Below are 26,852 nucleotides of genomic sequence, written 5' to 3' on the forward strand. Positions count from 1 at the left end.
TAGCTTACTGGTAGATAGCCCTAGGTTAAACCCCCAGTACCATCACCAAAAGAGAGAAAAAAAAAAAAAAGATGGAGATGTACCCGGATCTGAGTGACATTTCAGCTAGCTCATAAAGAAAACAAAGCATCTTTAGGATCATTCAACAGAGTACCCCAACTACAACTGAAAACAGGATTCCAATGTCCCTACCACCCTAATGGCATTACTTTAGGCTGTTGACAATGATATTTATGGAAATCTCATCCATCGCTGTACTTCAAAGAGCAATGTCATTGATTCTAGTTGAGAAACTTGCATGTGAGAAAGGATGTTAATCTTGGCAAATCTGTAGTTCCAACGACTCCCAGTGTCTATTTCTTACTACTCCTGTTCCAAGCTTCTGCTGCCAACAGAACTCAGTCCCAAAACCCTAAATGAGCCTCCAGTAGCTTCCATCTGTTGAATAATTTATCCTATGACAGGCAATACACTAAGCATGTTAACATTTCGAATCGAAGTCTCACAACAACTCTATATAAACTAAATACTACCTAATAGGTGATAATATATATCCATCCAAGATGGAGAAACTCAGAGTTGATCAAGTTGTTTTAGGTCACAGAGTCAATATGTGCTAGAGGTGCAATTCTTGTTCAGTACAGTCTGACTCCAAAGCCCAGGTCTTTGAGAAGAGAGAACACAGATTAGGACCCAAAGGAAGCTTTTGAGTAATACTGGATGACTTGGCACTGGGAACAAAACCAGTCTTTTGCTCAGAGAGACCAGGAAATGAAGTTGCCATGCCGCTGTTCCTTCCTGAACAGTCCTTCCAATTGTCTTGCTTCAATTTAACCTGCTGGAAAAACGAAGGTAGCTACATGATGATTAATTTTCCCTTCTCTGACTCAAATGCTACATTTTCCATGAACGATTCTTAGATTCAAAGAGTTCCAATTGTCCAACTTAGAGTGATTCTGTGCTAAAACAGAACTGCCATCCTGTTCTGGAATAAGTGGATCCAAACAGCAGAGACCAGAAGGCTGGAATGGAGCCGCTGGAGCTGCAGTCTTGAAAGATCTTGGACAAGCCTGGAGATGCTCGGCGTCGCCCAGGGAGGGAAAGCGGGGCGGGCCAAAGAGCAGGCAAACCCCGCCTCCTACAAGCCCCGCCCCCGATGGACCACGCCTCCTGCCAAGCTCCTCCCCCGGGCCCGCCCCGCGGCGCATTGTGGGATCTGTCTGCCTGCAGGGTGGTGGAGGACGCTGCTCTTGGCCATGGGGATCCAGCCGGTGAGACCCTCGCTCGGTATCCTGCACCTGGGAACCCCGCCCCATCTAGTTTTGGGCACTCAGCTCAGGACCAGGGACTCCCACGGCCGACCCCGCCCTACAGGGCTCCAGACCCGCCCTGGATGCTGGGGTCCCCCTATTACCCTCCCATCTTGGGGACCCTACCCTCTGGCCTTGGCATGCTTTCGAGTTGGAGTGCGGGATCATCACCCCTGGGGCGATTGATCATACATTCCCGTCACCACCCACGCCCTGGGCTCTTCCCCAGCCTGGCGGTCACGCTACCTTCTCTACCCACAGAGCTCAGCCCTGCTGGCCTCGCTGGGGGTGGGGCTGCTTACCCTGCTCGGCCTGGCTGTGGGCACCTACTTGGTTCGAAGGTCCCGCCGGCTCCAGGTTACTCTCCTGGACCCCGATGAGAAGTACCTGCTGCGACTGCTGGACAAGACGGTAAGCTGTGGAGGAAGGGTCCAGGGTAGAAAGGGGACCTGAGTTCTACTAGTATAAAAGGGATAGATAGCATTCACGGTGGTTGGGATGCCCGAGGGAGTGGCAACCAGTCCCACTTAGTGAAATACTTGTGTCATCCATCCTCCAGACCGTGAGCCACAACACCAAGAGGTTCCGCTTTGCCCTGCCCACCGCCCACCACATTCTGGGGCTGCCTGTGGGTAAGGAAAGTGTGCAGTGGGCTTTCCCTGGGATCCTAGGAGGGAGATTCTCCTGGGGTCTGGTGAGATACGTTGCTTCTATCTTTTTGCTCCACATGACATTGGCCTTCCTTCACTTAGCTCTGGATCCTTCAGGCTGTGAGGTGCCACCAGGTACCTTTAGGGTGTGTCTTCTGTGTCCCCACCCATCTTTACCACTCAACAGCTCTCCCTATTTCCCAGAGGACTTGCTTATAACTCCCTCTGAGCAAACACTAACTTTTCCTGTTACGGAGACCCTCAGGTTACCTGCCCCTGCCAAGGTCCTGGTAGTAATTGTTAAGAGTTTCCCCAACAGGGAGGCTGGAGAGAGGTCCAGCTGAGGGCTGTGTGGGCTGAATCCTCCCTGCCTGCCAGCTCCTTGGGACTTCAGCAGGAAGCAAAACAGCCTGTTCTCTCAAACCTCTCTGGGTAAAAAGTAACAGGGTTGTAGCACATCCACTAGAAGCCCTTACATGGCTCTCCACATGGTCTCCAGGCAAACATGTCTACCTGTCTGCCCGAATCGATGGCAGCCTGGTCATCAGGCCGTACACTCCTGTCACCAGTGATGAGGACCAAGGCTACGTCGATCTTGTCATCAAGGTAAGGGTGTAGGAAGGAACCCCAGAGGCGCCTTACCCCACTCTTTCTGGAATTTTTAGAAACTTCTCTGATTTGTTTGATGTCAGGAGAAGGCATATCCTTTGTGGATATGAGGAAAGTATGTGGACTTGGAAAAGCTAGCATGTGTATGAGTCCTGTTCCAGCCTGTTTCAATGACATTCTAAATCAGGTATTTTTCTCTTGGTCCTATCAGGTCTATCTGAAGGGTGTGCACCCAAAATTTCCTGAGGGCGGGAAGATGTCTCAGTACCTGGACAGTCTGAAGATTGGGGATGTGGTGGAATTCCGGGGGCCAAGTGGACTGCTCACTTACACTGGGAAAGGTAATGACCTGTCTTCTCCTCCAGCCTGCCACCCCCTGCTCTAGCTCCATAGTCTTAGCACAGTATGACTGTGCATGCCCGAGTGTGTGTACATGTATAAGGGTCAAAGCTGCCCTTCCTTCCAATCTCAACTCTGATGCACAGAGAGGCCTATTTCTTGGCCCCATTTGCCACAGGAAGTAGGTCTCCATCCAACTGAATTCCGCAGCCATGACAGACAGCTGGGGGGATTACCAAAGCAAAGATGCCTCTCTTCCCCTCCCTCCAAGATTCACCCTTCAGGCTGAGCTCTGGAGAGAGCTTTTAGCCCTCCCCATGGGAATAGCTGGGTGCATTAGCAAGGCCCTGGAGGTGTTCTGTGTCTCTAGGGAAACTATATTCACACCTGGCCCTGTGCCTGTCACTGTCACCAAGGATCGACCCTCTGCCAAAAGTTGCTGATATTCACTGTGTGATCCTGAACTGAGTGGTAGACAGATAGCTGTGGCCCCATTGTCCTTCAAGTGTATTATTGTCAGGGCTTACTCAACACAACCCTCACCCAAGTTCCAGCATCAGATTTCGTAGCAGCTGCTCAACTGGCCGTTGGGCATATTTTCAATTTGGCATTTGTTTACTTAGTTTTCTATTTTGACTTTGTTCTTCTCCTCCTCTCTTCACTTGACTTCTCAGGGAATTTTAACATTCAGCCCAATAAGAAATTGCCACCAGAACCCCGAAAGGCGAAGAAATTGGGAATGATCGCTGGAGGGACAGGTTCGTGTCACTTGAGGGGCCATTCTCTCCCACCTTGTTGGCTGTTGCCATTCAGACTCCTAAATGGCCTCAGGAGATTTGATGATCATAGCCAAGCTGGTAATCAGGGGTCCTTAGTAATGCCAAACCTCCCCAGTAAGTCAAACACAAAACCATAAACAATAAAAACAACAACAACAAAAAAGTTAACTGATAAAATGAGAACAATAAATCAGGTGGGCTCTCCTAAGTTGAATGAATCTAATAATTTTTAGGTGAAAGTAGAAAGAAATAGCTCAGAATAGTCAAGAAAGAAAATTAGGATTGGATACTACTATATATTCAACATGGTGTAGTCTGATAAATAGTAGACATTTTTGTGGTCTAGTTCACTACTATGTATTAGACACATATGTATCTCTGAAGTAGATACTACTAGCATTTCCCTTTTATAGATGAGAAAATGAGATTAAACTTTTAATGGCAAGAGGTAGGATTAGTATCTGGCTTTGCTTGACTCCAAAACACTTAACCTCTATGTATTCAGTGTTCCAGAACTCTCATCACTGAATCAGGAGGAACATGTAGTCATCTATGACTTTTGTGTCCCTAGCCTCCAAGGGAACTTTTAGAGGAAGAGTCTTAAGTTGGTTCCTTCCAAAGATTTCCATCTTATGAATTTATGTAAATATTGAGGATGTCCAGATATATCCAGGGATATGAAGGAGGAGATCAGAGGATTAGGGTACTAAAGAAAAATGGAGTGGAATGTGAATGAGTAGAATTAAGATGAAAGGGTGAATCAGCTAAGGACCCGGGACAGAACAGAATGTGACCACCACATCTCATCATGGTGTATCTCATGTAGGTATCACCCCAATGCTACAGCTGATCCGGGCTATCCTGAAAGTACCTGAAGATCCAACCCAGTGCTTTCTGCTTTTTGCCAACCAGGTTAGTTTGCTTTTCTCAATATTGAGACTTCAGAGTTGCTATGTGGGTATGGACATGAGCAGTGGACCCAATGGGCAGAACCGGCCTAGTGCCTGTTCTAGTCTCTGAGCCAAGGCCCCTTCTGCCAGGTACAGGACCCTCTACTACAATAAGGAGGAAATAGGACTGAGCATTGACCCAGATTTCTTCCCTAATCCCCAAGGAAAGAAGAAAAGATTTAAGGCATCTAGTGCTAAGCAAAGACCCTTGGGTCTTCTTGGTTAAATATTTCACCTTTATTCCTTCATGATATCTAAATAAAGGCTGTTCCCCTCATCCTAACTCCTTAAAACTGCTGCAGGTGTTGCTTATTCCCTAGAACTTTAGCATGCCTTTAGCAGCCTTTTTCTCTCTTGGTTGGACAGTTGTAATAGCAGTGAACTTTTTTCTCTTTCTGTTCTTTTTTGAGATAGGGTCTCAGTATGTTGCCCAGACTAGTCTCAAACTCAAGATTCTTCTGCCTCAGGCTCCCAGGTAGCTGGAATTACAGGCATGCGCCACAACCCCTAGTCAGAGATCTTGTCTGCTGTAGGCCTGAGAAGGTTTCTAAGACTCTGCTTTCCCTTTGCATTTCAGACAGAAAAGGACATAATCCTGCGGGAAGACTTAGAGGAGCTGCAGGCCCGGTACCCCAATCGCTTTAAACTCTGGTTCACTCTGGACCATCCCCCCAAAGGTATCCTCCCCATTTCTGTGGATAATGATATCCCCTCATTATCAAAATCCAGGCATTGCCCCTCTGTAAGTTTTAGATTTACTGAAACCAACCTTCCCTGACACTGCCAAAGTCCCAAGTATGAGTACAGAGACACAGTGATCTCCTGATCCCTTTCCTTTGGGTTTCTGTTTACCAGGTGGGCAACAGGGATGGCTGTAACTGCTGTTACAACCTGAGACCTTCTTAGGAGCCCTTCAGGGCCCTCTCCTATGATTCATTCTCATGGTACCACATTCCTATGTCAGCATGGATCAGTTCTCTCTTTTCCTCTGTGCTTCAGATTGGGCCTACAGCAAGGGCTTTGTGACTTCTGACATGATCCAGGAGCACCTGCCTGCCCCAGGGGATGATGTACTGCTGCTGCTCTGTGGGCCACCTCCAATGATACAGCTGGCCTGCCATCCCAACTTGGACAAATTGGGCTATTCACAAAAGATGCGATTCACCTACTGATTCACCTACTGAGCACCTCCCAGCTGCCCTGGTCCCATGTCTACAACTATACCCAGTCAGTACTCAAACACTACAAGCCCTAGATTTTTTTTCCAGAGAATGTCAGCCCTTGGTATCTTACACTGGAACTACAATGTAGATGGTACCTGCAGGAACAACATTCCTGTAGCCATAGAAAAGGGCCAAGGCTGAGATATTCCTATCAAGGCCCTCAGATCTCCCTAGGATGAAAAGTCCAGGTGAGGCCCCTGGAGCAGTCTCATTCTTAGGGTTGAAAACAAGGAGTCATGTACATTTGTTCCAAGACTGGGCTGGTTCCTTGATAGCATCACATTCTCACCTTCTTTGTGTCTGTGATGAAAGGAACAGACTATGCAGAGGGTTTTGCTTAGTCTTCAGTGCTTAAACCATGGGCAAATTCTGCTTATGTGATTGCAAGTTGATTTACGAAGGTAGTCTTCTAGAGAAAGGGAAAGGAAGAAATGGTTTCCTAAAAACTTCAGACCAAGAAGGAGTGTGAAATATGTTTTTTGTGTCTGTCTCTCTCGGTCCCTGCCCAGGCTAGAGAGAAATGGCTATCCATAATCTAAGATTGCTACTTACACAGGAACCTCTGGCTCTTAAAATAAATGGGCCTGAGGCCCCAGTGTGATATATGAGGGGTTGTTGTGTTTCGGATCCTTGTTTCAAAATGCCTACGGATCTTGGGAGAAAAGTCTTCCCAGCACAGAATCTCTTGGGTCTTCCAAAGAGCCTTTGAGCAGTTGTACTGTGTGCTGAAATATGAGCTGCCACCAGACTCCGTGGTCATCTCAGCAGCTGTTTCTGCAGAGCCAGAGCTCAACTCTTCTCTGGAGGCTTCTGAGGTGGGGGAAGGAGAACACATGCTAGAGAGACATTTTTGGAGCATAGGTACCCCTTCCAATTGTCCTTTGATTTGGCCATTCTTCCCCTCTTCCTTCTCTTAGCCTTTCTCTCACCATATTTATTCTTCAGGTTATTTGGCAAACAAATCAAAGGATTGCCTTTCCATTTGGAAGGGAAGCCGTCTTAAAAAAGTAACCTGACATCACCAGCCCCAGACAGATTTGGTATCTGAACAAAGTTGGCCTCCCCCAGTACTATCTGTCCCCAGCATCCATCTCTGCTATGAGAGCATACCCCAATACACTCCCTTCTCCCAGGATAAAACTGGGAGAAAACAATGCTTGCGTTTAGGAGGGAGGCTGACATTGTTTTTCTTCATGGAACTGTGTGTTTCTGTCTATGGAGCCACTGAGAATGGCTGGTGGGATCCTCAGATTTTTCAGGCAACTCTGTTGGTAGTATTTCATTAAACATTTCTTGATGTGCTAGTATATATATGACATTGTGTTTGGTAAGCCACCTCAAATACAGAAAGGGAAAAAATATATTTTTGGAATTGGAAATTCAATGCAGGGGCACTTTACCACTGTACATCCCCAGTCCCTTTTATTTCTAAGACAGGGTCTCACTAAGTTGCCCACCCTGGCCTTAAACTTGGGATCCTCCAGCCTAAGCCTCCCAAGCCCCTGAGATGATAGGCATCATGCCTAGACAGAAAGGAAAATCCTGCTTAGGATTACTGGGCTGCTAAGAGAATTTTCTACATGGAAACTCACCAGTCCTTGTTTCACACAAGACTGAGTGAGCCTCCTTCACTCAACATACACATATTTATTAAGAACCTGTCATATGGTAAACACTGTGCTGGGCCCTGAGGATACAAGACCAAAACTGGTGTTAGACCCTCCACAAAAAACTCACAATCCAAGGTAGACAAGTGACAAATCATTATAATACAGTGTGATTGATACTATTGCAGAGTTGGGTGTGGTGGCACACTCCTGTAATACCAGTGATTCTGGAGATTGAGGCAGGAGGATTTAAAATTTGATACCCAGCCCTGAAGTCTGGGCTCAGGATGTAGCTCAGTGGTAAAGCACTGGGTTCTATCCCAATATTCCAAACAACCAACAAACAAAAAATTATCACAGAGATACATACAAGGTATGGACAGGAAGGGGTTGAGAAAGATTCAGAGAAGGAGGAAGAGAAAAAAGGGGATTATCTTTGAGTTAACATCCACATAAATTCTGTGCTAAGAATTTATGCTAATCCTGTGGGTTGAAGATTAAGATTTGCCAAAGGAAATACAACTGGCCAGTGGCTGATGGAACCTGAATCTGAGTTTAGGATTGTTTGGGGCCAACTAGAACTGGGCTTGGATCTTTCATCAGACAACTGGGCAGTGTGGGGTAGGCAATTCAGCAGAAGGTTTAGAATGTGCAAAAACTACATGAAAGAGAAGTTTGCATTTAGAGAACCTAGAAGTTCATTGAGGCCAAAAATGCCAGAGAGAGAAATGGAAGAAGATGAATCCTGACAGTAGGTTAGAATTAGCTTATAAAAGACCATGCTGAAGAAACTAACTCAAAGCTGGTGGATAGCAGGAAGCTTCTGAGGGTTTTCTCAGTAGTCAACACAGTAACAGCTCTTGTTTATGAAGCATTGACTATTTGCCAGCCATAATACTAAAAGCCTGCAAAAATGATCTCATTTAATCCTGACAAAGGTCTAATGAAATAACACTATTTTCCCCATTTTCAGCTGGGGTAATTATCATTTAGAGGGGTTCAATAATATGCTTACGATCATAGTCTAGCTAGGAAAAGGAAACTAGATCTGTGTGACTCCTGAGCTGACGCTTGTAGCCAGCACCAACATCACTGATCCCACTCCCTTGATGTGTCCACGCAACATAATGAGCTCCTTTCTCTGCATCTGGGATGGAGTTAGTGCACATCATCCTTGGAAGAACAAGAAAAATGGTGTACCCATAGATCACTTCTGTGTTGTGTGGTTCATGGGTGTCAGGGTTGCCCCACCCTATATTGTCTCCCAGATATGCCCTTTGGGTGCACGTGGGAGCAGGATCTATGGTTGGGAATTCTCAAGCTAGACTGGTTAAAAAAAAAAAAAAAAAAAAAAAAAATCCCGCCGTTCCTGAAGAGAAATGATAGGAGCCAAAACAAAAGTCTAGCTCAGCGCCTGGCACAAGGAAGTGGGTAGGGAGGAGGAAACCACGAGACTCGAGAGGTATTAAGAACTGTTCCGGAGATGAAACGATAGGCGTTGATAATAGGAAAGATGTAAGTTATTTCTCGTCCTAGACAAGGCGTTTGATGGGAAATTATGCATTCCTTCCCAGGGTACGGTCTAATTCTCTGGAATTCCTTCTCCATCACGCGCCGCCGTTGGAGCCCGGCGAGGTAGGATCTGCAATTGGACCGCGCGAGCGCCAAGCTGGGGGCGGTCGGCGTGAGCTATTGGAGCAGAGTCGGGAGGTGGGCCCCTCCGGGAAGGCGGGCCCGTGGGGCGGGGCCTAGGGAGCCGGCCCGCGATTGGGACACCGGGAGGAATGCCTGGGATTGGAGGGGGCGAGGTAGAGCCTCGAAGAGGTGACGCGGCTGCGGAGGTGACGCCGTGTGGTCGCGCGCCCCTTCCGGCACTGGGAGGGCGCTGAAGATCCCGGGCCGCTCGGCCGCAGGCCGCCTCCAGTGCCGCGGGATGTAGCTGGGGGAACGCAGCCCCCAGCAGAGCCTGCCCACCCGGCCGTAAGTTTCCTCGGGGCTGGCCGGTGGGCGGGGACTCGGCCTGCGCGCGGACTCCGGCAGCCCCAGCCCAGGCCTGAGAAGCGGACAGCCGCGAAGTAGCCCGCCTCGAGGTCCCCAGGGTCCCCGGCTCCCGCGCTGGAGCGGGCGCCGGCCTCCCGGCTTCCCGGCGGTCGGGCTGGTAAACATTTCCGGCCCCTCCCACTGCGCGCCGCCTGCGAGGCGGCCTCCAAATCCGCAGCCCCGGTGCGGGTGGGCTGCTCGTGCCCAGCTGTCCCCCGGCGCCCGGCATCCCTGGTGAGTGCAGTGTCCTCAACCGTACGGGGGGTTGGGACGCCCGGGTTCCGGCCCTAGTCGCTACCGGACGACCAAAGCTGAGCCTGCGAGTGGGGGTGCGGGCCTGGGTTGCAGAACCTCCACTCTCAGCCGGGAGCACCCACCCGCCCTGGGTGGCCGCGGGAGCGTAAGGTTCCCAGACCTCTGGTTTTCGGCGAGTCAGACCTGATAGTACTCTCATCTTGATGTGGTCGGGGGCGGAGATTGGTGGACAGTTGTCGTAAGGTAACCCTAAAAGCTGAAATGTGAGCAAAATCCAAACTACTTTGGGGAAACGAAATTTCATTCTCTCAGAAATCTAGGATTGATGTAGGCTGAATTGGGGTCTTGACGCCCTTGGTGTTTACGAAAGTAAAATAGATAAGTGCTTTCCCTCCGTTTCTGGTGCTTCGTGGGAGTATAGGAAATTGACAGGGAGAATTTGGGTTTACAGTTTCTGATGTCAGCGGAGCAAAAGGAGGCCTTGGTACTCTACTAAATTAACCATAGCATTTCCCTCCAGTATTTGGAAGATGGATTAGGAAGCACCACGGTGAATATTTAGGCTGCTGTCTTCGATCAAAAGAGGATGGAGATGGTTGGTTCTTTTCTAAGCTGAAGTAATAATGGGGTCTGTCCGCTGCTTTTCTCTCTTGATAGTGGCTGGTTAGGGTATGATGGTGCAACCACTGTTCCTGAGATTTTGTAGTATCTGTTCACTGCCAGGAATTTAGACAGGGTGGCGCTAAACAGATTGCACAGATTGCAATGTCAGGGTTCCCGGCTTGCAGCCACTAAATTTCTTTATTCTAGGAGTAATTTCTATGGACCCATAGTGTGGTTGGTACTTGGGGACTCACTCTTAAAATTGGGGATATCTGTGGAAGTCCATCTTAACATAGACCTTTACAAAATTATCTAATTACAGAGTAGAACCTGAAAACATTTTGTTCTCAGTGGTCAGGAAATGACATGATTCCTAGGGAGTAAATAAATAAATAAGTGACCACTTTGCCTATAAGTAAGAGAGAATCTTAGAAAACTAACAGGAAGCAACAAGGCTCACTCCCCATTGCTAATGGATAAAGAATAACATCATAAGCAGGCTTTTAGGCTATCTTCAGTTTCTTCAGTCTGGCCTCATTTTACCTAAAACTCCCTTATGGAAAAGTGAATTATTCATGTCTTAGGGGCTGTGTTGTTTCCTGCCCTTGTTTACATTGTGTACCCTCTTGGAATGCCCTGCTTCCATCTTTACTTATCAAGACCCTTTTTAAAAATCCTTCCACAAAGCTGGGTGCAGTGGCAAATGCCAGTAATCCCAGCATCTCTGGAGGCTGAGGCAGAAGTATCTCAAGTTCAAACCCAGCCTCAGCAATTTAGCGAGGCCCTAAGAAATTCAGCAAGACCCTATCTCTAATAAAATATAAAAAGGGCTAGGGATGTGGCTTTGTGGTTAAGAGTCCCTGGGTTCAATCCCTGGCACCCCGCCCCCCAAAAAAAATATCCTTCCACAAAACTTAGTCTGGTAGTGATGTTATAAGAAAACAACCATTATTTCCCCCTCTTAAAATGGAAGTCAGCAGCTCCTTCAAGCTTCTGACTCCTCTGTTTGCCTTTTCTCTGTAGCCACATCATATATATTGTATTAACCAGTGTAGTCTCAGATTAATATAAGAAAAGAATTTGCCCTTCTTTCTAGGCTAGTAAATTTGTTCTCTGTTTCCCTAGGAAATTTTCTTTGACTACTGTAGTATAAAGTCAGACTGAAAATCTTAACACTCTACTTCATTATCCTGTCCTATCTAGGTGAGATCATTCTGGTGAACTTAATAGTCATCTTCATAGCTAGAGGCTTTGTTAGTTAGGGTGGGTTTTTTTGTTTTTTTCTGGTGGTGGTACTCATCAAAGTTGTTACATTTTGTCCTTAATGTTCGTTTGTCCCTAATGTCATTTACAGGTTTTTGTTCCTCTCACTGTGCTCAAATTTAATTCCCTTTTACTGCACATAAAAGTTGGGAGCATGATTAATGTTTATAAAGTTTGTAGTAATTTTGGATTGAAAAGGTCCTTGAAAATGCCCTCTTACCAAACCAGTTCCAAGTGATTGGTTTTTAGGCATGCACCTAGTTTGCTTTGGTTTAATTAGGGTTTCTGAGGTACATGAAATAAATTGAATGCTGTTTTGTAACTGTATTGACCATGTATCTATGATGTACTTGAAAGTTGGTATTGAAAACAGGCTGGCATGAACATCCCTCATATGCCTGTATGGTGATTTTTTTATTTTGTTTTGTTCTGTTGGTTATACGTCATTAGGAAAGTTTATCTGTCTCTGTTGGGACGGAAAAGACCTCTTCTGTTGGGATAGCTTTAACGAGAAGAGAACTACAAAGGAAGTTATTGTGATTTTTCCTTTCAGATTCTAAGTTGCTGACACTTGGCATCAAATAGAAGAGCTGAGACTTCATTATTGCAGTTCCATACTTTCAAATAGGTCTTTGCCTTGATTCATTTTTCCCCTTCAGAAAGGAGAAGATGGATTTCTCTATACTGCTAGACTGGTGAGAACAGTGAGAATCATGCTACTGGAGAGCTTCCCCACAGAGTCTCTAAGGGTCCAGAAACTCCAGATAAAAACTCATAAAAGCTTGAGTCAAAACCAAGGAGAATGTGTGTCATAGTCGGAAATTGTTTCATAGAGTAAATGTCTCCAAACACTTGTAGGGGAAATAACTCTCTAGCTGGTGATTAAGAATCAACCTTTTCCTCAGGTTTGGCACAGGATTATCTTATTTGTAAGAGCACAAACACCTCCCTGCTTCCACAGCTTTACTTTTTAATATCCTGGGTTTATCCAGTTGGAAAGCTTAGTGGTTAAGGTTTATTAGCTTGAGTTGAAGAAATCCCATCAAAAATGCACTTGATGGAGTTTGGCTCAATTATAATTTGTTGTGCTGGGTGTGGCTAGTTTGAGAAGAAAGGTGTTTCCTCCTAAATACCTGAGGAGATAGAAAGCTGGCAGAAAGTTGAAGTATATTTTGGCTTTTCTGAGTCACTCAGAATCAGTCGAATACTGTAGGGTTTGTGCTGATTTTATATAATAGACTAAAACACTTCTTGTAATTCCCAGTTGCTTGCAAGTGGTCAACCTTATAGAAGTTCTATTTTTAGGGCCTAGTATTGCTTGCTCTTCTTTCTTGCCAGACCTCCGATCCCTATCTCTCCCTTTCCTATCTCTGTGTTGCTACAGTTTAGAAGACCAAACTGGACAATGGACTTTGCTCACTATGATGACATGATCTCCATTGACCTCCATTGTATGTACTTTAATGCATGATGATATATTTTTATATGAGTTGTAGCTGATGGCTGGTTTATGAGTTGGGGTGTCTGTTAGGTTTGCTGGCTCTGGGTCTAGAAGATGGGGTGGGGTGGTATAGGAGCTAGTGATGGAAGAGTTGGAGGGAATCAGAAGAATTTTTCTTAATAGCAAGTAATTTGGACTGAAAAAAGAAAAAACTTCAATGGTGACTAAGAGACTTGAGGATATAAAAACTTTTCAGATCAAATGAGGAAATTAGTAAGACTACCAAGCTGGATTCTGCTTCTGATCTTTGGAGTCTAATTGTCCAACTTAAAAGTTTGTCTATATTATTCTCACTGCCTCTAGTAAAATATATACACACTAAGTCTAGTGTTGCACCATGTGACACCATTCAAGTTGAGGGATTATGTTCTTTCACTGTCTTCCTGGAGCAATGTCTTGTATCACTTAATTTGGAAATATCATGAACTACCTTATGCCATTGGATTAAAAGTTCTTTGAAGACGATGACATAACTTATTCAACTTTGTATTTTGTACAGAGCCTTAGAATGTCTAAGTGGATACGACTAAATATGTTTACTAAATATTCAATGACTGTGTTTGCTAACTCTGGGGAAAGGGATAAGAGAAAGCCCCACAGCTTAAGAAAAAGTGCACAAACCTTAGCTAGTGGCAAGAAGCTAAGGCATGTGCTTATTGGCTTGGATTTGCCCCATTCATTCATTCATTCATTTTGAAATATGGGTTCTGACCAAAAATTATGGATATGTATTATTTTTGTAGTCTACATACTAAGGGATTTTGTTTTGTTTTGCTTCTGCCCTTGTAGCCTACTCTAAATTATTGGTAGCAGTATTCTACACTGTCTGCTTTTCTTCTCGGACATCTCCAAGATGCCCAAAGCTATTTGTATATTTTACTCAATGTTATAAAAAATTAGTAGTGGTAGTAGTAGTAGTAGTAGTACTGAGGATTGAACCAAAGGCACTCTACCATCGAGCTACATCTTCATCATTTTTTTTTTTTTTTCCTGGCAGTGCAGGGGATTGAACCCAGGGCCTTGTGCACGTGAGGCAAGCAGTCTACCAACTGAGCTATATCCCCAGCTTGCCTGGCCCCCCATCATTAAAAAAAAATTCTGGTTGTAGGTGGACACAATATCCTTAGTTATTTATTTTTATGTGTTGCTGAAGATCAAACCCAGTACCCCACACATGCAAGGCAGGCGCTTTACCACTGAGCCACAGCCACAACCCCATCCCCATCATTTCTATTTTTGACTTTGAGACAAGGTCTCACTAAGTTGCCCAGGTGGGCCTTGAACTTGCAATCTTCCTCAGCCTCCCACATCACTGGAATTACAGGTGTGCACCACTGCTAAGCTTAAATTATTTCTTAGTAAAGCTGTTTATTCAGTAGTACTTAACTTTGAGGAACTGTTTTGAGGTCAGATGTTGAAAAAGATTTCCCAATGTGTCTTCTCACGTGGGTTGCCTATCCTGAGGTTTTCAGGGGCCTCCTGTTTCCTGTTCTCCTTGAGCTCAATTGTTCTCTGTGTCTGCATGCTGGCAGCCCTCTTGTCAGAGTCTTGCACACTCAAAGGAAGAGGAACTGTCTATATGTTGACACCACATAGAGATCTGCTGTACAGTGAGTTATTGTTTTTGTCTCCTGGACTAGATTTGTCTGTTGCTTTCAGCTGTGTTTATGGGTTAGCATAACATGACATGTGGCTGTTCTGAAATTTGAGGCTTGCCATATCTGAGGACCAATTGAAGTATTAGTCAGGTTTCTCCAGAAAGAATTAAAAGCAGATAGATGAAAGGGGATTTGTAGGGGAACTGGCTCACATGATTATGGGGGCTGACTCCTATAATAGGCTGTCTGCAAGCTAGAGAACCAGGAAGCCAGTAGCATGGTTCGGTCCAAGTCTAAGGACCTCAGAACCAGGTGATACGGGTGCAGGTCCCAGAGTCCAAAGGCCATAGAACTGTGGAGTTCTTGATGTCCAAGGACAGGAGAAGAAATGTGTCCCAGCTCTGAGAGAGAAAATTCATCTCCCTTTTTGTTCTGATTAGATAATGTCTACTTGCATTGAGTGAGAGCCAGATCTTCCATACTCAGATCTAACTAATTCAAATGCCAATCTCTTCTGGAAACACTGTCAGAGATGTACCCATAAATAATGCTTTACCAGCTATCTGAGTTTCCCTTAAACCAGTTAGGTTGACACCTAAAATCACATCTGACTATATATACCCAATTGTAATCCCTGATAAGGAATTGTGATTACTCTTTGATAAAAACTAGTGTAAGATGTCAAAGATGTTTATACATATAGTGAGCAGCTATGGGTGGTATAATGTCCACAGTGGGAACAAAGTCATGTTTACTTCCCAGCATGATAGAGCTGGGCTCCCTAAGCTTAAGTTTCTACCATTACCATAATGCATCTCACTCTAGGCCCTCTCTGCATTGCCCTGTGGCTTTTGGGGCTTGAGTAAGCAGTACAAGAAAATGCTAATATTCTGGCTACAGCTATTATTGTGTATAATAGTCCATTGTCTCTAGGAGGGAGGAGAGAAGAACTAGTAATTTACAACATAGAAATCTTTAGAAACTGTCCCCCAGTTTTCTCAGACCTCATTAAAGATCACTACCTGAAGTCTAACTCAGGAAAACCTAATGTTTCTGAGACTTTTCCTAGAAAACTGAAGTCAGGGTTTCTCTGGTTTTCCTAAATGACATTTGAGCCTGTGTCTAGTTTCTGGAAAAGTAATTTGAGTAGGGTTTAGATTATGGGCTGTGGTGATTGGGACAAGCTTTTGTCAAGCTGGTTATGAGGTGTGTGTGTAACAAAGGGCAAACTTGGGGCAGCCTCCTTGTCTTCAGCTTCCTGCTTCCAGGTAAGTTACTGCCTGCCTTAAGGATAGATGCAATGAAAGCTTGTTATAAAAGTGTTACCCAGGCTATAATCCTGAGATAGAATTAGTAGATCGTGAAGAGAAATAAGCCACTGAATATCCGTCCTTCAACAATTCCTTTTGTGTGTAAGGCACTTTTTAGTCCCACCAAGTTCACTGGGCATTAAATTCATTTCTAAGCCCGGATGGTCTTGTACTAGTTATAGCCAGGTGTTGGCTTCCTATTTTATGTTCCCCAGTCTCAGACCTAGACCTGCTTTAGTATAAGTTTGGGGAATGATAGGCAAGATTCATCTAATGGGCTCCATACCTGTGGGAGGGACCTTAGGGCCAGAACCTGATTCTCTGTAGCACCAATTTGGTACAGTGATCATAGGTCCTGTGAAGACAGGCAACAAGATGGGTTATTTTTGGCTTCATCAGTAAAATGGATGAGGTTTTGGGTAAAGGGTGATATTAAAGAGAGGATAAGGAATAGATTTTGTTTAAGTGAACTAGCCTCTACAATTGGAGACAGGGTACAGACTAATTAGCTGTGTCTTACTCAGTATTGAATGACAGAAGTGAAACTGTAAAAGGAATACATTGTCAGCACCCTTTATATTTATGTTTGCTTTTAGTGTTTGCCATCACAGGGAGATCTCTGCCCCCTGGGGCTGAGAGACCTCAGCCTTTTCCCAAGCTGAAGCTGCAGGATACTGAGGTACCAGCCAGATGTCTTCCCACAAAGGATCTGTGGTGGCACAGGGCAACGGGGCTCCTGCCAGTAACAGGGAAACTGACTCGGTGGAACTGACTGAACTGGGACCCCTGCTAGAAGAGAAAGGCAAGCGGGTAATTGCCAACCCAAACAAGGTAAGGCATCTTCCCAGGAGTCCTTCCTTGACCAAAGTCTCTCCTCACATTTGTCGGTCTCTTTCTTTTCTTAAGACAGGGCTTTGTTATTTTGCTGAAGCAAAATTGCATGGCTTTGAACATGCAATCTTTCTGCCTCAGCCTCCCCAAGTTGCTAGGATTATAACCATACACCACCACGCCTGGCTGTCAGTTTATTTCTTAAGATCTACCCTTCCAGCCAGACATGGTGGCCCATGCCTATAGTCACAGTGGCTCTGGAGGCTAAGATAGGAGGATCACTAGTTCAAAGCCAGCCTCAGCAACGATGAGGCACTAAGAAACTCAGTGAGACCCTGGGTCTAAATAAAATACAAAAAATAGGACTGGGGATGTGGTTCAGTGGCCAAGTACCCCTAAGTTAATCCCCAATACAAAAAAAAAAAAAAAAAAAAACCTACACTTCCTTCCTTAAAAAAACCATAATAAGTATCTTTTTAGCTTTTTCCCCCACTATAGGCTTTGGGAATTTCACTCCCCAAAAATATACAGCATGGGCTGGGGTTGTGGCTTAGTGGTTGAGCACTGGTCTACCATGTGTGAGGCACTGGGTTCAATTCTCAGCACCGCATATAAACAAATAAAATAAAGGTCCATTGACAACTAAAAAATATCTTTAAAAAGAATCATCCTGGCAACATATTAGGGTTTAAAAAAAAAAAAAAGTACACAGCATAAGGCCTGAAATCTAATATGAAATCAGTAAGTGAATGTAGGAGACAGGATAGATTTGACTTTATGTATCAAACAAAAACCCCTATAGCTTTGACAAGTTAGGAATCTCTCTCAAATAAAAGGATATGGGAGTAATGAATCACACCTCCCCACCATACAGGAGGAGAAGGGACCATTCTTTTCTTTTAAATGAGAGTAACAGGAAGGACTTCACAACACATAGGCCAGAACTTTGTTACATAGTTCTATTCAGCTGTAAAGACAGTAGGAAATGTCTTCCCATTAGGCCTGAGTAAAATTGGAATAACATTGCATTGAATAAATCCAAGGACTTTGTTCTTTAGGATGAAAGAGTATTGGAGGAGGCAAGGCAGAATCTGCATCACAAAATCTGAGAGACACCCAGTACTTACAGGGACCTTCATCCGGAAAGATAGAATAAGCAAGCATAGTCCAGAGAAGGATTTGCGCTGCCAGGCTTCCCATCTCCGTGGTCTGGAGCCCTAGGGGAGAAAGGTCTCCTATATAGGCAAATGCCCTCCCGGGTGCACTCAGTTGACCTCAGGAGTCAGAACTGCAGTTTGGTGAGTAACCAGTTCTGAGGCCCCAGGCTCCTGGGAGCTGCTGTGGATACAAAGTTACAGCCATGATAGCATCCCCAGAGTTGGTGAACAAACTATGAATACAATTCTTATTAGGGAAATCTCTGAGACTCTTTATCTTTTTCATTGTTTTGAAAACTTGGTGGAATGGAAGAAAGAACTATTTGGGAAATTGGGGAAAGTTGAGAACCACTTGTCCTAGAGAACAGGACAGGTCATTCAGATAAAGAACATCTAGGGTGGTATGCTAATCTTGAGTCCCTCCTATGCTAGGATCTTAGAGTCTACCCTCCTGTATGCGGAATAGAACTCTCTCACTCCAACATTTATGAAACATTAATAAGCCTCAAACTACAATATTGTAAACTCAACAAACATGCTTTTGGAGAAGTGGCACAAGGTACTTGTGTAGGAGAACGGCTGGGAAGAACGGGTTGAGTTTGGGTGTCTGTGGATCTCCCTGACCAAGGAGTAGTACACTCTATGAGATGATGCCTGGATTTTGTTTGTTGTTTTCCTTCAGGCTGAAGAAGAACAAACATGCCCAGTGCCCCAGGAAGAAGAGGAGGAGGTACGGGTACTGACACTTCCCCTGCAGGCCCACCATGCCATGGAGAAGATGGAGGAGTTCGTATATAAGGTGCAGCCTGGAGCTTTCATCCTGGAAGTGGGGATGGGGAGGGTGTCAGCAGGCCTGTCTGGGATGTTTCCAGCTGGCAAGTTTGTCTTGGGCTGAAGGGCTTGTATTCCTGTGGGTGGGTCTGTTTTTTTGGTTGAGGTGAAGACTGGCTAGATGTTTACTGCATACTGCGGTGGACCTTGTTCAAAACATAGTCTAAAATAGAGAGTTTTGACTTTCTTTTGCTATGGATCCCTTTGGCAGTCATCAAAATATTTAAATGATATAGTAACATGGGTTCCTTTATAACACCTTAAATATGTGTTAATGATAAATCCTAACATGTTTTCTTAAAATTTGTAATTTCTGAGTAATGATGAGTAGAAAACTTTCAAATCTCTGCAAATGAGTATATGAAAATATCTAGGTTTTTTCCTTTATATGTTTGTTTTGTGTTGTGCTGGGGATAGAACCCAGGGCTTTGTGCATGCCAGGCAAGCACTCTACTACTGAAGCAGTCCTAACCCTGAAAATATGATTTCTATTGGTAACAATCACAACTTCTGCTAATACTACTGAGTCTTTTGCGTACTTTTATAATTGAGGGGCCCACTAAATTTAATTATAGATAAATGAGAATACAGATACTTTTGCCCATCCAAGTTTCTGTCTACTTCCTAGATTCTGTGTATTATGCATGGATCCTAAATTAAGAACCCTACTCTGTAAAGATATAGTCCCAGCCAAGTAAGAACTTAGAATTTAGTTGTAGGAAAGGATGGAGCAGACTTCCTGGAGAAAAAGGGATCTATGTGTATTTAAAACCCTTATCTATAATTTCTTTGTTTTTTATTCACTGTATTTTGAAATTGCAAGAAGCCAAAAGGAGGATATATACTATATTTTCTTTAAGAGTTGGAAAATACTTAGCTGAGGCATGTTCAGATAAACCACGAGAAATAAGGACGGGGCTGGATTTGTGACTCAGTGGTAGAACATTTACCTAGCACACATGAGGCACTGGGTTTGATCCTCAGCACCACATAACATAAATAAATAAGGTATTGTGTCCATTTACAACTAAAAATATATTTTAAAAAATAGAAATAAGGATAAAGGAATTTTTTTTTTAAGTTGTCAAAATATGGCTTAGTACTCTCTAGCCCCATTTGTGCTATGTCTTGAGTATCTTCTGATCCAGGCAGGTTTCCCACCGGGACCTGGAACCATCCAGAGCCTGACTGGCATCCTTCTGGACTGATTGTCTTTCACTATCTACTTGGCAGCAGGGAGGCTAGTGTTCTCTAGAGCCTTTCCTAGAAACATTGTATATATTTTAGGTCTGGGAGGGGCGTTGGAGGGTCATCCCATATGATGTACTTCCTGACTGGCTGAAGGACAATGACTATCTGCTACATGGCCACAGACCACCCATGCCCTCCTTTCGTGCTTGCTTCAAGAGCATCTTCCGCATCCACACAGAAACTGGCAACATCTGGACCCATCTGCTTGGTAAGTGATTTGAACAGGGAAAAATACAATTTTTTTTATCTCCTTAACTCGGGGGTTGTTGTAGCCTTTGTCCATGGGAAAGAACAACAAAATTGTTCTGGCTGTTTGATAGCTGGAATTTAAACTACCAGTGACCTTGATTGACTCTTAATCACTGATCTTTTAAGTCAAAGAAACTGGGACCTAGATGTTCTCTTGTGATCCTTAGCAGAACTGTTCTAGATGGAGGCGACTCCTATTTCCTAATTTCCCATAAATACAAAATGCCAACATTTCCAAAAAATGATCCTTTTGTCTGGGTTTGTGTGACCAGTGCCACTTTCTCCTGAAAGTGGGCTTTATTTGTGACTGCATTTCCTACAGTAAGCCCCATAGTTCACTGATTTAAAACCACCAGCTGTCAAAGTGTCTCTTTTCCTCACAGGCTTTTTCTTTTTCTCTCCTGCAGGTTTCGTACTATTTCTCTTTTTGGGAATCTTGACCATGCTTAGACCAAATATGTACTTCATGGCCCCTCTTCAGGAGAAAGTGGTTTTTGGCATGTTCTTTTTGGGTGCAGTGCTCTGCCTCAGCTTCTCCTGGCTCTTCCACACCGTCTATTGTCATTCAGAGAAAGTCTCCCGGACTTTTTCCAAGTGAGTTGAAAGAACAGCAGGAAAGACTATGTGCACCACTGTTACCTCTTGTGATCCCAGTGCTGACTGGGACTGCTTGAGGAAAAGCTTTCTTTTCCTTGGGTACAGCAAGGTGATAAAGCTTTTCTCATAAACACTTTATGAAGCCGGTTGTGGAATCTGTTTTCTACCTGAACAGTACTACCTTAAGTGGGTTATTTTCCAAGACCTTCCATCCATACTAGCTTATCTTCCTGTTGCCCAAGCCAGAGTAGGGCGTGACAAGTTGTCCATGCTTCCTCCTGCTAATGCTTATCTGTGCTGCGCAGGCATTTTTGGAAGCCCTGCATGTCCATCCCTATTTCCCCAACTCTGAGCCTGAGGATCTTTTATTTGTGTGCTTCTTTTTGATTTTGGTAGGGATGCTAGTGGATTCCTTTGTTTTTACTAATAGCACCAGTAACAAGAATATATTTTCTTTGTTTAAAAAAAAAAAATTGCTGAGCCCCGTGGTACATGCCTTTAATCGGCAGCTCTGGAGGCTGAGACAGGAGGATCAAGAGTTCAAAGGAAGGCTCAGCAAAAGTGAGGCGCTAAGCAACTCAGTGAGACCCTGTCTCTAAATAAAATTCAAAACAGGGCAGGGGATGTAATTTAGTGGCCAAGTGCCCCTGAGTTCAATCCCCAATACCAAAAAAATTTAAAAAAAAAATTGATGCTGGGCATAGTTGTATGGATCTAGTCCCAGCTATTAGGGAGGCTGAGACATGAGGATCTTTGAGCCTGGAAGTTAGCGGTCAACCTGGGCATCCTAGCTGGACTCCATCTCAAAAAGGAAAAAAAAAAAAAAAGTCCATTAAAACAAAACAAGTGACAGTACGCCTTAATAATACTCCAAATCTCAGGTTTTTGTTTTTAGAAATCATTCTGTCAAAATGGAAGACTATTTAGAGCCTTCCTGAGTGTGATGCTGGATTGTGGTAGAACTGCTAAATTCAAGTATCTACAACTAAGGGAGAGGGATAGAATTCTGTGAGCAGGGTCATTTAAAGACTTCTATTATATAGTAGAAGTGCTTGAGCTTATGGAATTTTAATCTAGGACACAGGATTAACTGTATGGAAAGTCAGGAGAGACTAGAGATGTTCAAATCTGGGAGCAGGTAGAGAACAGAAAGAACTAGTTAAATGAACCACTTGGGATTCTTCATTTCTCTCACTGACTCATTGCATTTTGTGGCTCCTTTTTAGACTGGACTATTCAGGGATTGCTCTACTGATTATGGGGAGCTTTGTCCCCTGGCTCTATTACTCCTTCTACTGCTCCCCACAGCCTCGGCTCATCTACCTCTCCATCGTCTGTGTCCTGGGCATCTCTGCCATCATTGTGGCACAGTGGGACCGGTTTGCCACTCCTAAGCACCGGCAAACAAGAGCAGGTAAGTAGGAAGATACAGTGTAGACCTCAAAGGTATTTGAACCTTGGGCTTACTTGGCTCAACTCTGGACCCTGAGGTTGGCAGATTTGAGAACCCTGCCCAAATCTTATTTGTGTGTGAAACTTTCAAAATGATGTGAATGTAGCCAGGCACGGGGGCATATGTCTGTAATCCTGCCTACTTGGGCAGGAGGATTGGAACTCAGGGCCAGCCTGGACACTCGAGTGAGACCCTGTCTGAAAACGGATGGGGAGACTGGGATGTAGCTCAGTTGTAGAGTACCCCGGGTTTAATCCTGGTACACACCCCCCCCCCCGCCTCCCACACACATTTTAAAAATGTGAATTTTCAAAGCTCACTTCTCCTTCAGTTTTCACTAGTGTTTCAAGTTTGCTGTTAGAACAGATCATTATCCAGCTGGTCACTTATCTGTAAGAAAAGCTGTGACTGCTCTTATACTTGATTTCAAACAGTCCAACAATATAGCAAGCACAGTCATTTCAGTGACCCAGGTCCAATGTACTCAGACCAAGGGATTACAATGAAAACACCAGAAGCATTTTACTAAGGAAACCGGATGCCTGGCTTGGTGAATAAAATGTTTTGAGTGTTAACATGGCCAACAACTAATATCAATAACTATAAGTATAAACATCTCTGTGTTTTCACTCTTTAATTTTCTTTTTTGTAATCCCCACACACTCCAATACTGGAGATTGAACCCATGCTAAGCAAATGCTGTACCACTGAGCTACATCCCCAGCCCTTTTGTATTCTTTTTTTTTTTTTTTTTTTTTTTTAGAGAGAGTGAGAAAGAGGGAGAGAGAGAATTTTTTAATATTTATTTTTTAGTATTTGGCGGACACAACATCTTTGTCTGTATGTGGTGCTGAGGATCGAACCCGGGCCGCACGCACACCAGGCGGGCACGCTACTGCTTGAGCCACATCCCCAGCCCCCCTTTTGTATTCTTTATTTTGAGACTACCCTCAAACTTGTGATCCTGCTGCCTCAGTCTTCCCAATAGCAGGGCTCACACAAGTGTGCACTGCTTATTTTGAGGATTGTTATTTGCAGCAACATCACCAATTACCACCAGTTTGCAGGCTCTTTGGACTTAATAACTGCTGTGTTTTAAACTAAAAGAATTAAATACTTACAAGTGCCAACCATTTGGTAAGCACTGTATTTAAACAAGAGTACTACAAAGGATGGTAGTCCCTCGTCCCCAGTCATGTAGAGTGTAGTTGTGGGGGAAGTACCCATTCTTCCCTTGCTCTTGCCTCATTTGTGTGGGTATATCTCTCCACTCAGGAGGTCAGAGTTCTTACTTAGTTACTGAAGTCTTTTTTGTGTTGTTAATGGGAAACTTATTCTATTGTTTTCTGGCTTGAGTCAGTTAAAGCCTTGGCACCTAAGATTTGTACCTAGGTCAACCATCAGGATTTTGACATATCATTTTTGCCTGGGCTCCTTAATAGATAATGAATATTAATGAGGTATTTAAGTACTAACTCAGCCTTCTTCCCATTCTGGATCATAAGAACCCATCTTGTGGCTACACTTTTAAACAAGTACTCTTCACCAAAAAATAGCTACTTATCATAAACATTTGGATTCCAGAGGAGGACAAGAGTGCCTTCCATGTAGTAGCTGTTTCCCTGCTTGACAGTTTCGTGTCTGCTCTGTTCAGGAGTGTTCCTGGGACTTGGCTTGAGTGGTGTTGTGCCCACCATGCACTTTACTATCGCTGAGGGCTTTGTCAAGGCCACCACAGTGGGCCAGATGGGCTGGTTCTTCCTCATGGCTGTGATGTACATCACCGGAGCTGGCCTTTATGCTGCTCGGATTCCTGAGCGCTTCTTTCCGGGAAAGTTTGACATATGGGTAAGAAATGACTTTTCCAGCAGGGCCTGTGATGGTGAGTGACCAGCCTAAAGTTAAAAGGTGGTAAAAGACTTGGATCACGTAGTGTGTGTTTGTATACATATTATGTCCACTGCGGGGAAGTGGCCAATATTAACTTTTCGGTGTATCTCCTATAAAGACTTTGAATTCTTCTACAACAAATGTTACTTTTATGATGTTAAAAAAAAAAATTGAGAAACTAGCAGAGAAGACAAATGCTTTTTCCTATATATTTCTAATTCTTCCTTGCCAGTATTCTAAAGGCTGTTCTCTTTTTATTCCTGCAGTTCCAGTCCCATCAGATTTTCCACGTCCTGGTGGTGGCCGCAGCCTTTGTCCACTTCTATGGGGTCTCCAACCTTCAGGAATTCCGTTATGGCCTGGAAGGTGGCTGTACTGATGACTCCCTTCTCTGAGCCTTCCCACCTTGAGGTGGAGGAGGAATTTCCCAAGTGCTTTTAAAAATAACTTCTTTGCTGAAGTGAGAGGAAGAGTCTGAGTTGTCTGTTTCTAGAAGAAACCTTAGTGAATTCAGTACCAGTTAAGCTTCAGCTCACTTTCACAGCCACTGGGCAATAAACTTTCCATTCCCTTTCCCCTAGCTGGGGAGGGTGGGGATGGTCAACATAGTCATCCCCTTCCTTGGCAGTCACCCTCCTCGGCAAGACAAGTACCATTCCCTCACAGAGACAGTACTTTGAAGCTCATTTTGAGATCTTACTCCCTTCTTCAACCATTTTGGGAAAAAATTATGGACTGGGACTCTTCAGAAATTGTTTTCTTTTTTCCTGAAAGAAAATGTCCCTCTCTTACCCCCTGTCCTTACTTTGTAACCTGGCTTATAACAGGCCATCCATTTTTGTAGCACACTTTTCAAAAACAATTATAACCTGGTCCCATCTTTCTAGGGCCTAGATCTGCTTACATAGCAGGAAGAATAAGACACCAACTTTTACATAGCCCGGCTAATCATGGAAGTGTGTCCAGGCTTCAAATAACTTGAGTTTTAATTTTTTTTTTCTTGGCAGAGTAATGTAAAATTAAACTGGGGAAAGATATTTAATATTTAATACTAAGCTTTAAAAAGAAACCTGCTATCATTGCTATGTATCTTGATGCAAAGATTATGATGATAATAAAAGAAAGTACAGCAGACACTTGGCATTCGAAGATTTAACATGTGTGGTCTCAAATATTTTCCAAAGGATTAATACTATAAAAATTCTTGATTTTGCTGAGGCACATTTTGAATCATAGGCTTTTACAATCTGGCACATGCCTGTCAATCTAATTGACTTCCTAGTATCAACTGCTTTGCAATCTAACTTTATTTTTCTTTACTTATTGCACAGATATTTTATTAGAGAAATCAAAGGTATAGGGACATATCTTAAAGTTCGGTTTTATTAAAACTACCTTGCTTAGGTTTGTCTCATCAAGAGGTATTCCATGCCCTCTGTATTTTGGTGAATGGACTCAACCTGACATGAGTGCTGCTCACCAATAGTGTAAGCCAGTTGTAACAATTTCGCCACTGATGTAGGCAGTTAAGGGGAGTTTTGAATTATAAAGTTGGGTTTACTTCAAGGGTCAAGTTTGTATAACCAAACAAATGATCCTTTAAACAATATCCACCTATGCCAACAAACAGGTAGTTTCTTAATCTCAAGTGGTAATCCGGGAAATGTAAATTAAAACCAAAATGAGAAAACCATTTCACTCCAAACAGGTAGGCACAAATTTAAAAGGCTAATATTGAGTGTTAGTGTTGACATAGAGTGGACAGGATGCCACCAATGAAGTGTACCTTGGTAGAATCACTGTGTGGACATGCATAGAGTATGTATATAGCATTCAAATATTTCATGAAATGGGATTGGGAGTGGGTGGCTCAGTGACAGAGCAAATGTGTAGCATGCATGTGACCCTGGGTTCTATCCCCAGCACCGTACCAAACCAAACATTTCATGAAACAACACTACAATATAAAATGCACCTGATATCTATGCTGGGTTAATTTGTTAAAAAATGGTGCTGGTTCTGATCCCCTGAAGTGTTTTTGTAACTCATTAATGGGTCATGACTCACCTTGAAAAACAAAGAGAACCTGCTCTTGAGAACCTTGACTTATGCTAAGGTTCACTGGCACTGCTTGTAGTAGCAAAATAATGCAAACAATTAAAGGTCTAAAACTGTTGAATAGCAAAATAAATCTTGGCTTATTCATAAAATGAAACACTATCATTGAAAATAATTACACTGGCAGCAACACGTTATTTTTTTTTTTTTAAAGAGAGAATTTTTTTAATATTTATTTTTTAGTTATCGCCGTACACAACATCTTTGTTTGTATGTGGTGCTGAGGATCGAACCCAGGCCGCACGCATGCCAGGCGAACACGCTACCGCTTGAACCACATCCCCAGCCCAGCAACACATTATTGAAAATCAAATAAGGTTGGCAAGGCCTGGCACAATGTATGCCTGTAATCCCAGAAATTCAGGAAGCTGAGGCTGAAGGATTGCCAGTTCAAGGCCAGCCTCCGCAATTTAGTGAGACCCTGTCTCAAAAAGGGCT

General features: G+C 43.8%; 2 protein-coding genes across 7 annotated transcripts; both read left to right on the top strand.

The window, feature by feature from the left end:
* The first annotated feature begins 1,202 nt into the window (after window positions 1-1,202).
* On the top strand, window positions 1,203-5,889 carry Cyb5r1 (cytochrome b5 reductase 1). The gene is made up of 9 exons (XM_076831388.1): window positions 1,203-1,271; window positions 1,572-1,721; window positions 1,870-1,942; window positions 2,460-2,566; window positions 2,781-2,910; window positions 3,583-3,666; window positions 4,514-4,599; window positions 5,215-5,314; window positions 5,637-5,889. Exons 1-9 carry the CDS (start codon window positions 1,257-1,259, stop codon window positions 5,807-5,809), a joined length of 918 nt encoding a protein of 305 aa, XP_076687503.1. The 5' UTR covers window positions 1,203-1,256; the 3' UTR covers window positions 5,810-5,889.
* A 3,377-nt stretch (window positions 5,890-9,266) lies between these two features.
* Window positions 9,267-25,430, top strand: Adipor1 (adiponectin receptor 1). 6 transcript variants are annotated; one of them, XM_076872759.2, is made up of 9 exons: window positions 9,268-9,447; window positions 13,013-13,079; window positions 16,634-16,868; window positions 18,708-18,824; window positions 20,144-20,315; window positions 20,764-20,950; window positions 22,180-22,367; window positions 24,061-24,254; window positions 24,563-25,430. In XM_076872759.2, exons 3-9 carry the CDS (start codon window positions 16,728-16,730, stop codon window positions 24,689-24,691), a joined length of 1,128 nt encoding a protein of 375 aa, XP_076728874.1. In that variant the 5' UTR covers window positions 9,268-9,447; window positions 13,013-13,079; window positions 16,634-16,727; the 3' UTR covers window positions 24,692-25,430. The 6 variants fall into 6 exon arrangements, with proteins under 6 accessions (XP_076728875.1, XP_076728874.1, XP_076728871.1 ...); XM_076872757.2 differs by lacking the exon at window positions 9,268-9,447 and adding an exon at window positions 12,240-12,323; XM_076872756.2 differs by lacking the exon at window positions 13,013-13,079 and having other exon boundaries at window positions 9,268-9,741.
* The last annotated feature ends 1,422 nt before the right edge of the window (window positions 25,431-26,852 follow it).

The sequence above is a fragment of the Callospermophilus lateralis genome, chromosome 13 (assembly GCF_048772815.1).
Source record: "Callospermophilus lateralis isolate mCalLat2 chromosome 13, mCalLat2.hap1, whole genome shotgun sequence".
In the NCBI taxonomy this organism is placed as follows: Eukaryota; Metazoa; Chordata; class Mammalia; order Rodentia; family Sciuridae; genus Callospermophilus; species Callospermophilus lateralis.

What these genes read in the sequence shown, in the direction of transcription:
- Cyb5r1 (XM_076831388.1), top strand. An exon ending in TGCGACTGCTGGACAAGACG is followed by an intron (nt 1,722 to 1,869) that starts GTAAGCTGTGGA and finishes TCCATCCTCCAG; the next exon opens with ACCGTGAGCCACAACACCAA. An exon ending in TCTGGACCATCCCCCCAAAG is followed by an intron (nt 5,315 to 5,636) that starts GTATCCTCCCCA and finishes TCTGTGCTTCAG; the next exon opens with ATTGGGCCTACAGCAAGGGC.
- Adipor1 (XM_076872756.2), top strand. Translation starts at nt 16,728, where the DNA reads ATGTCTTCCCACAAAGGATCTGTGGTGGCACAGGGCAACGGGGCTCCT. An exon ending in TAATTGCCAACCCAAACAAG is followed by an intron (nt 16,869 to 18,707) that starts GTAAGGCATCTT and finishes GTTTTCCTTCAG; the next exon opens with GCTGAAGAAGAACAAACATG. An exon ending in GCACCGGCAAACAAGAGCAG is followed by an intron (nt 22,368 to 24,060) that starts GTAAGTAGGAAG and finishes TGCTCTGTTCAG; the next exon opens with GAGTGTTCCTGGGACTTGGC.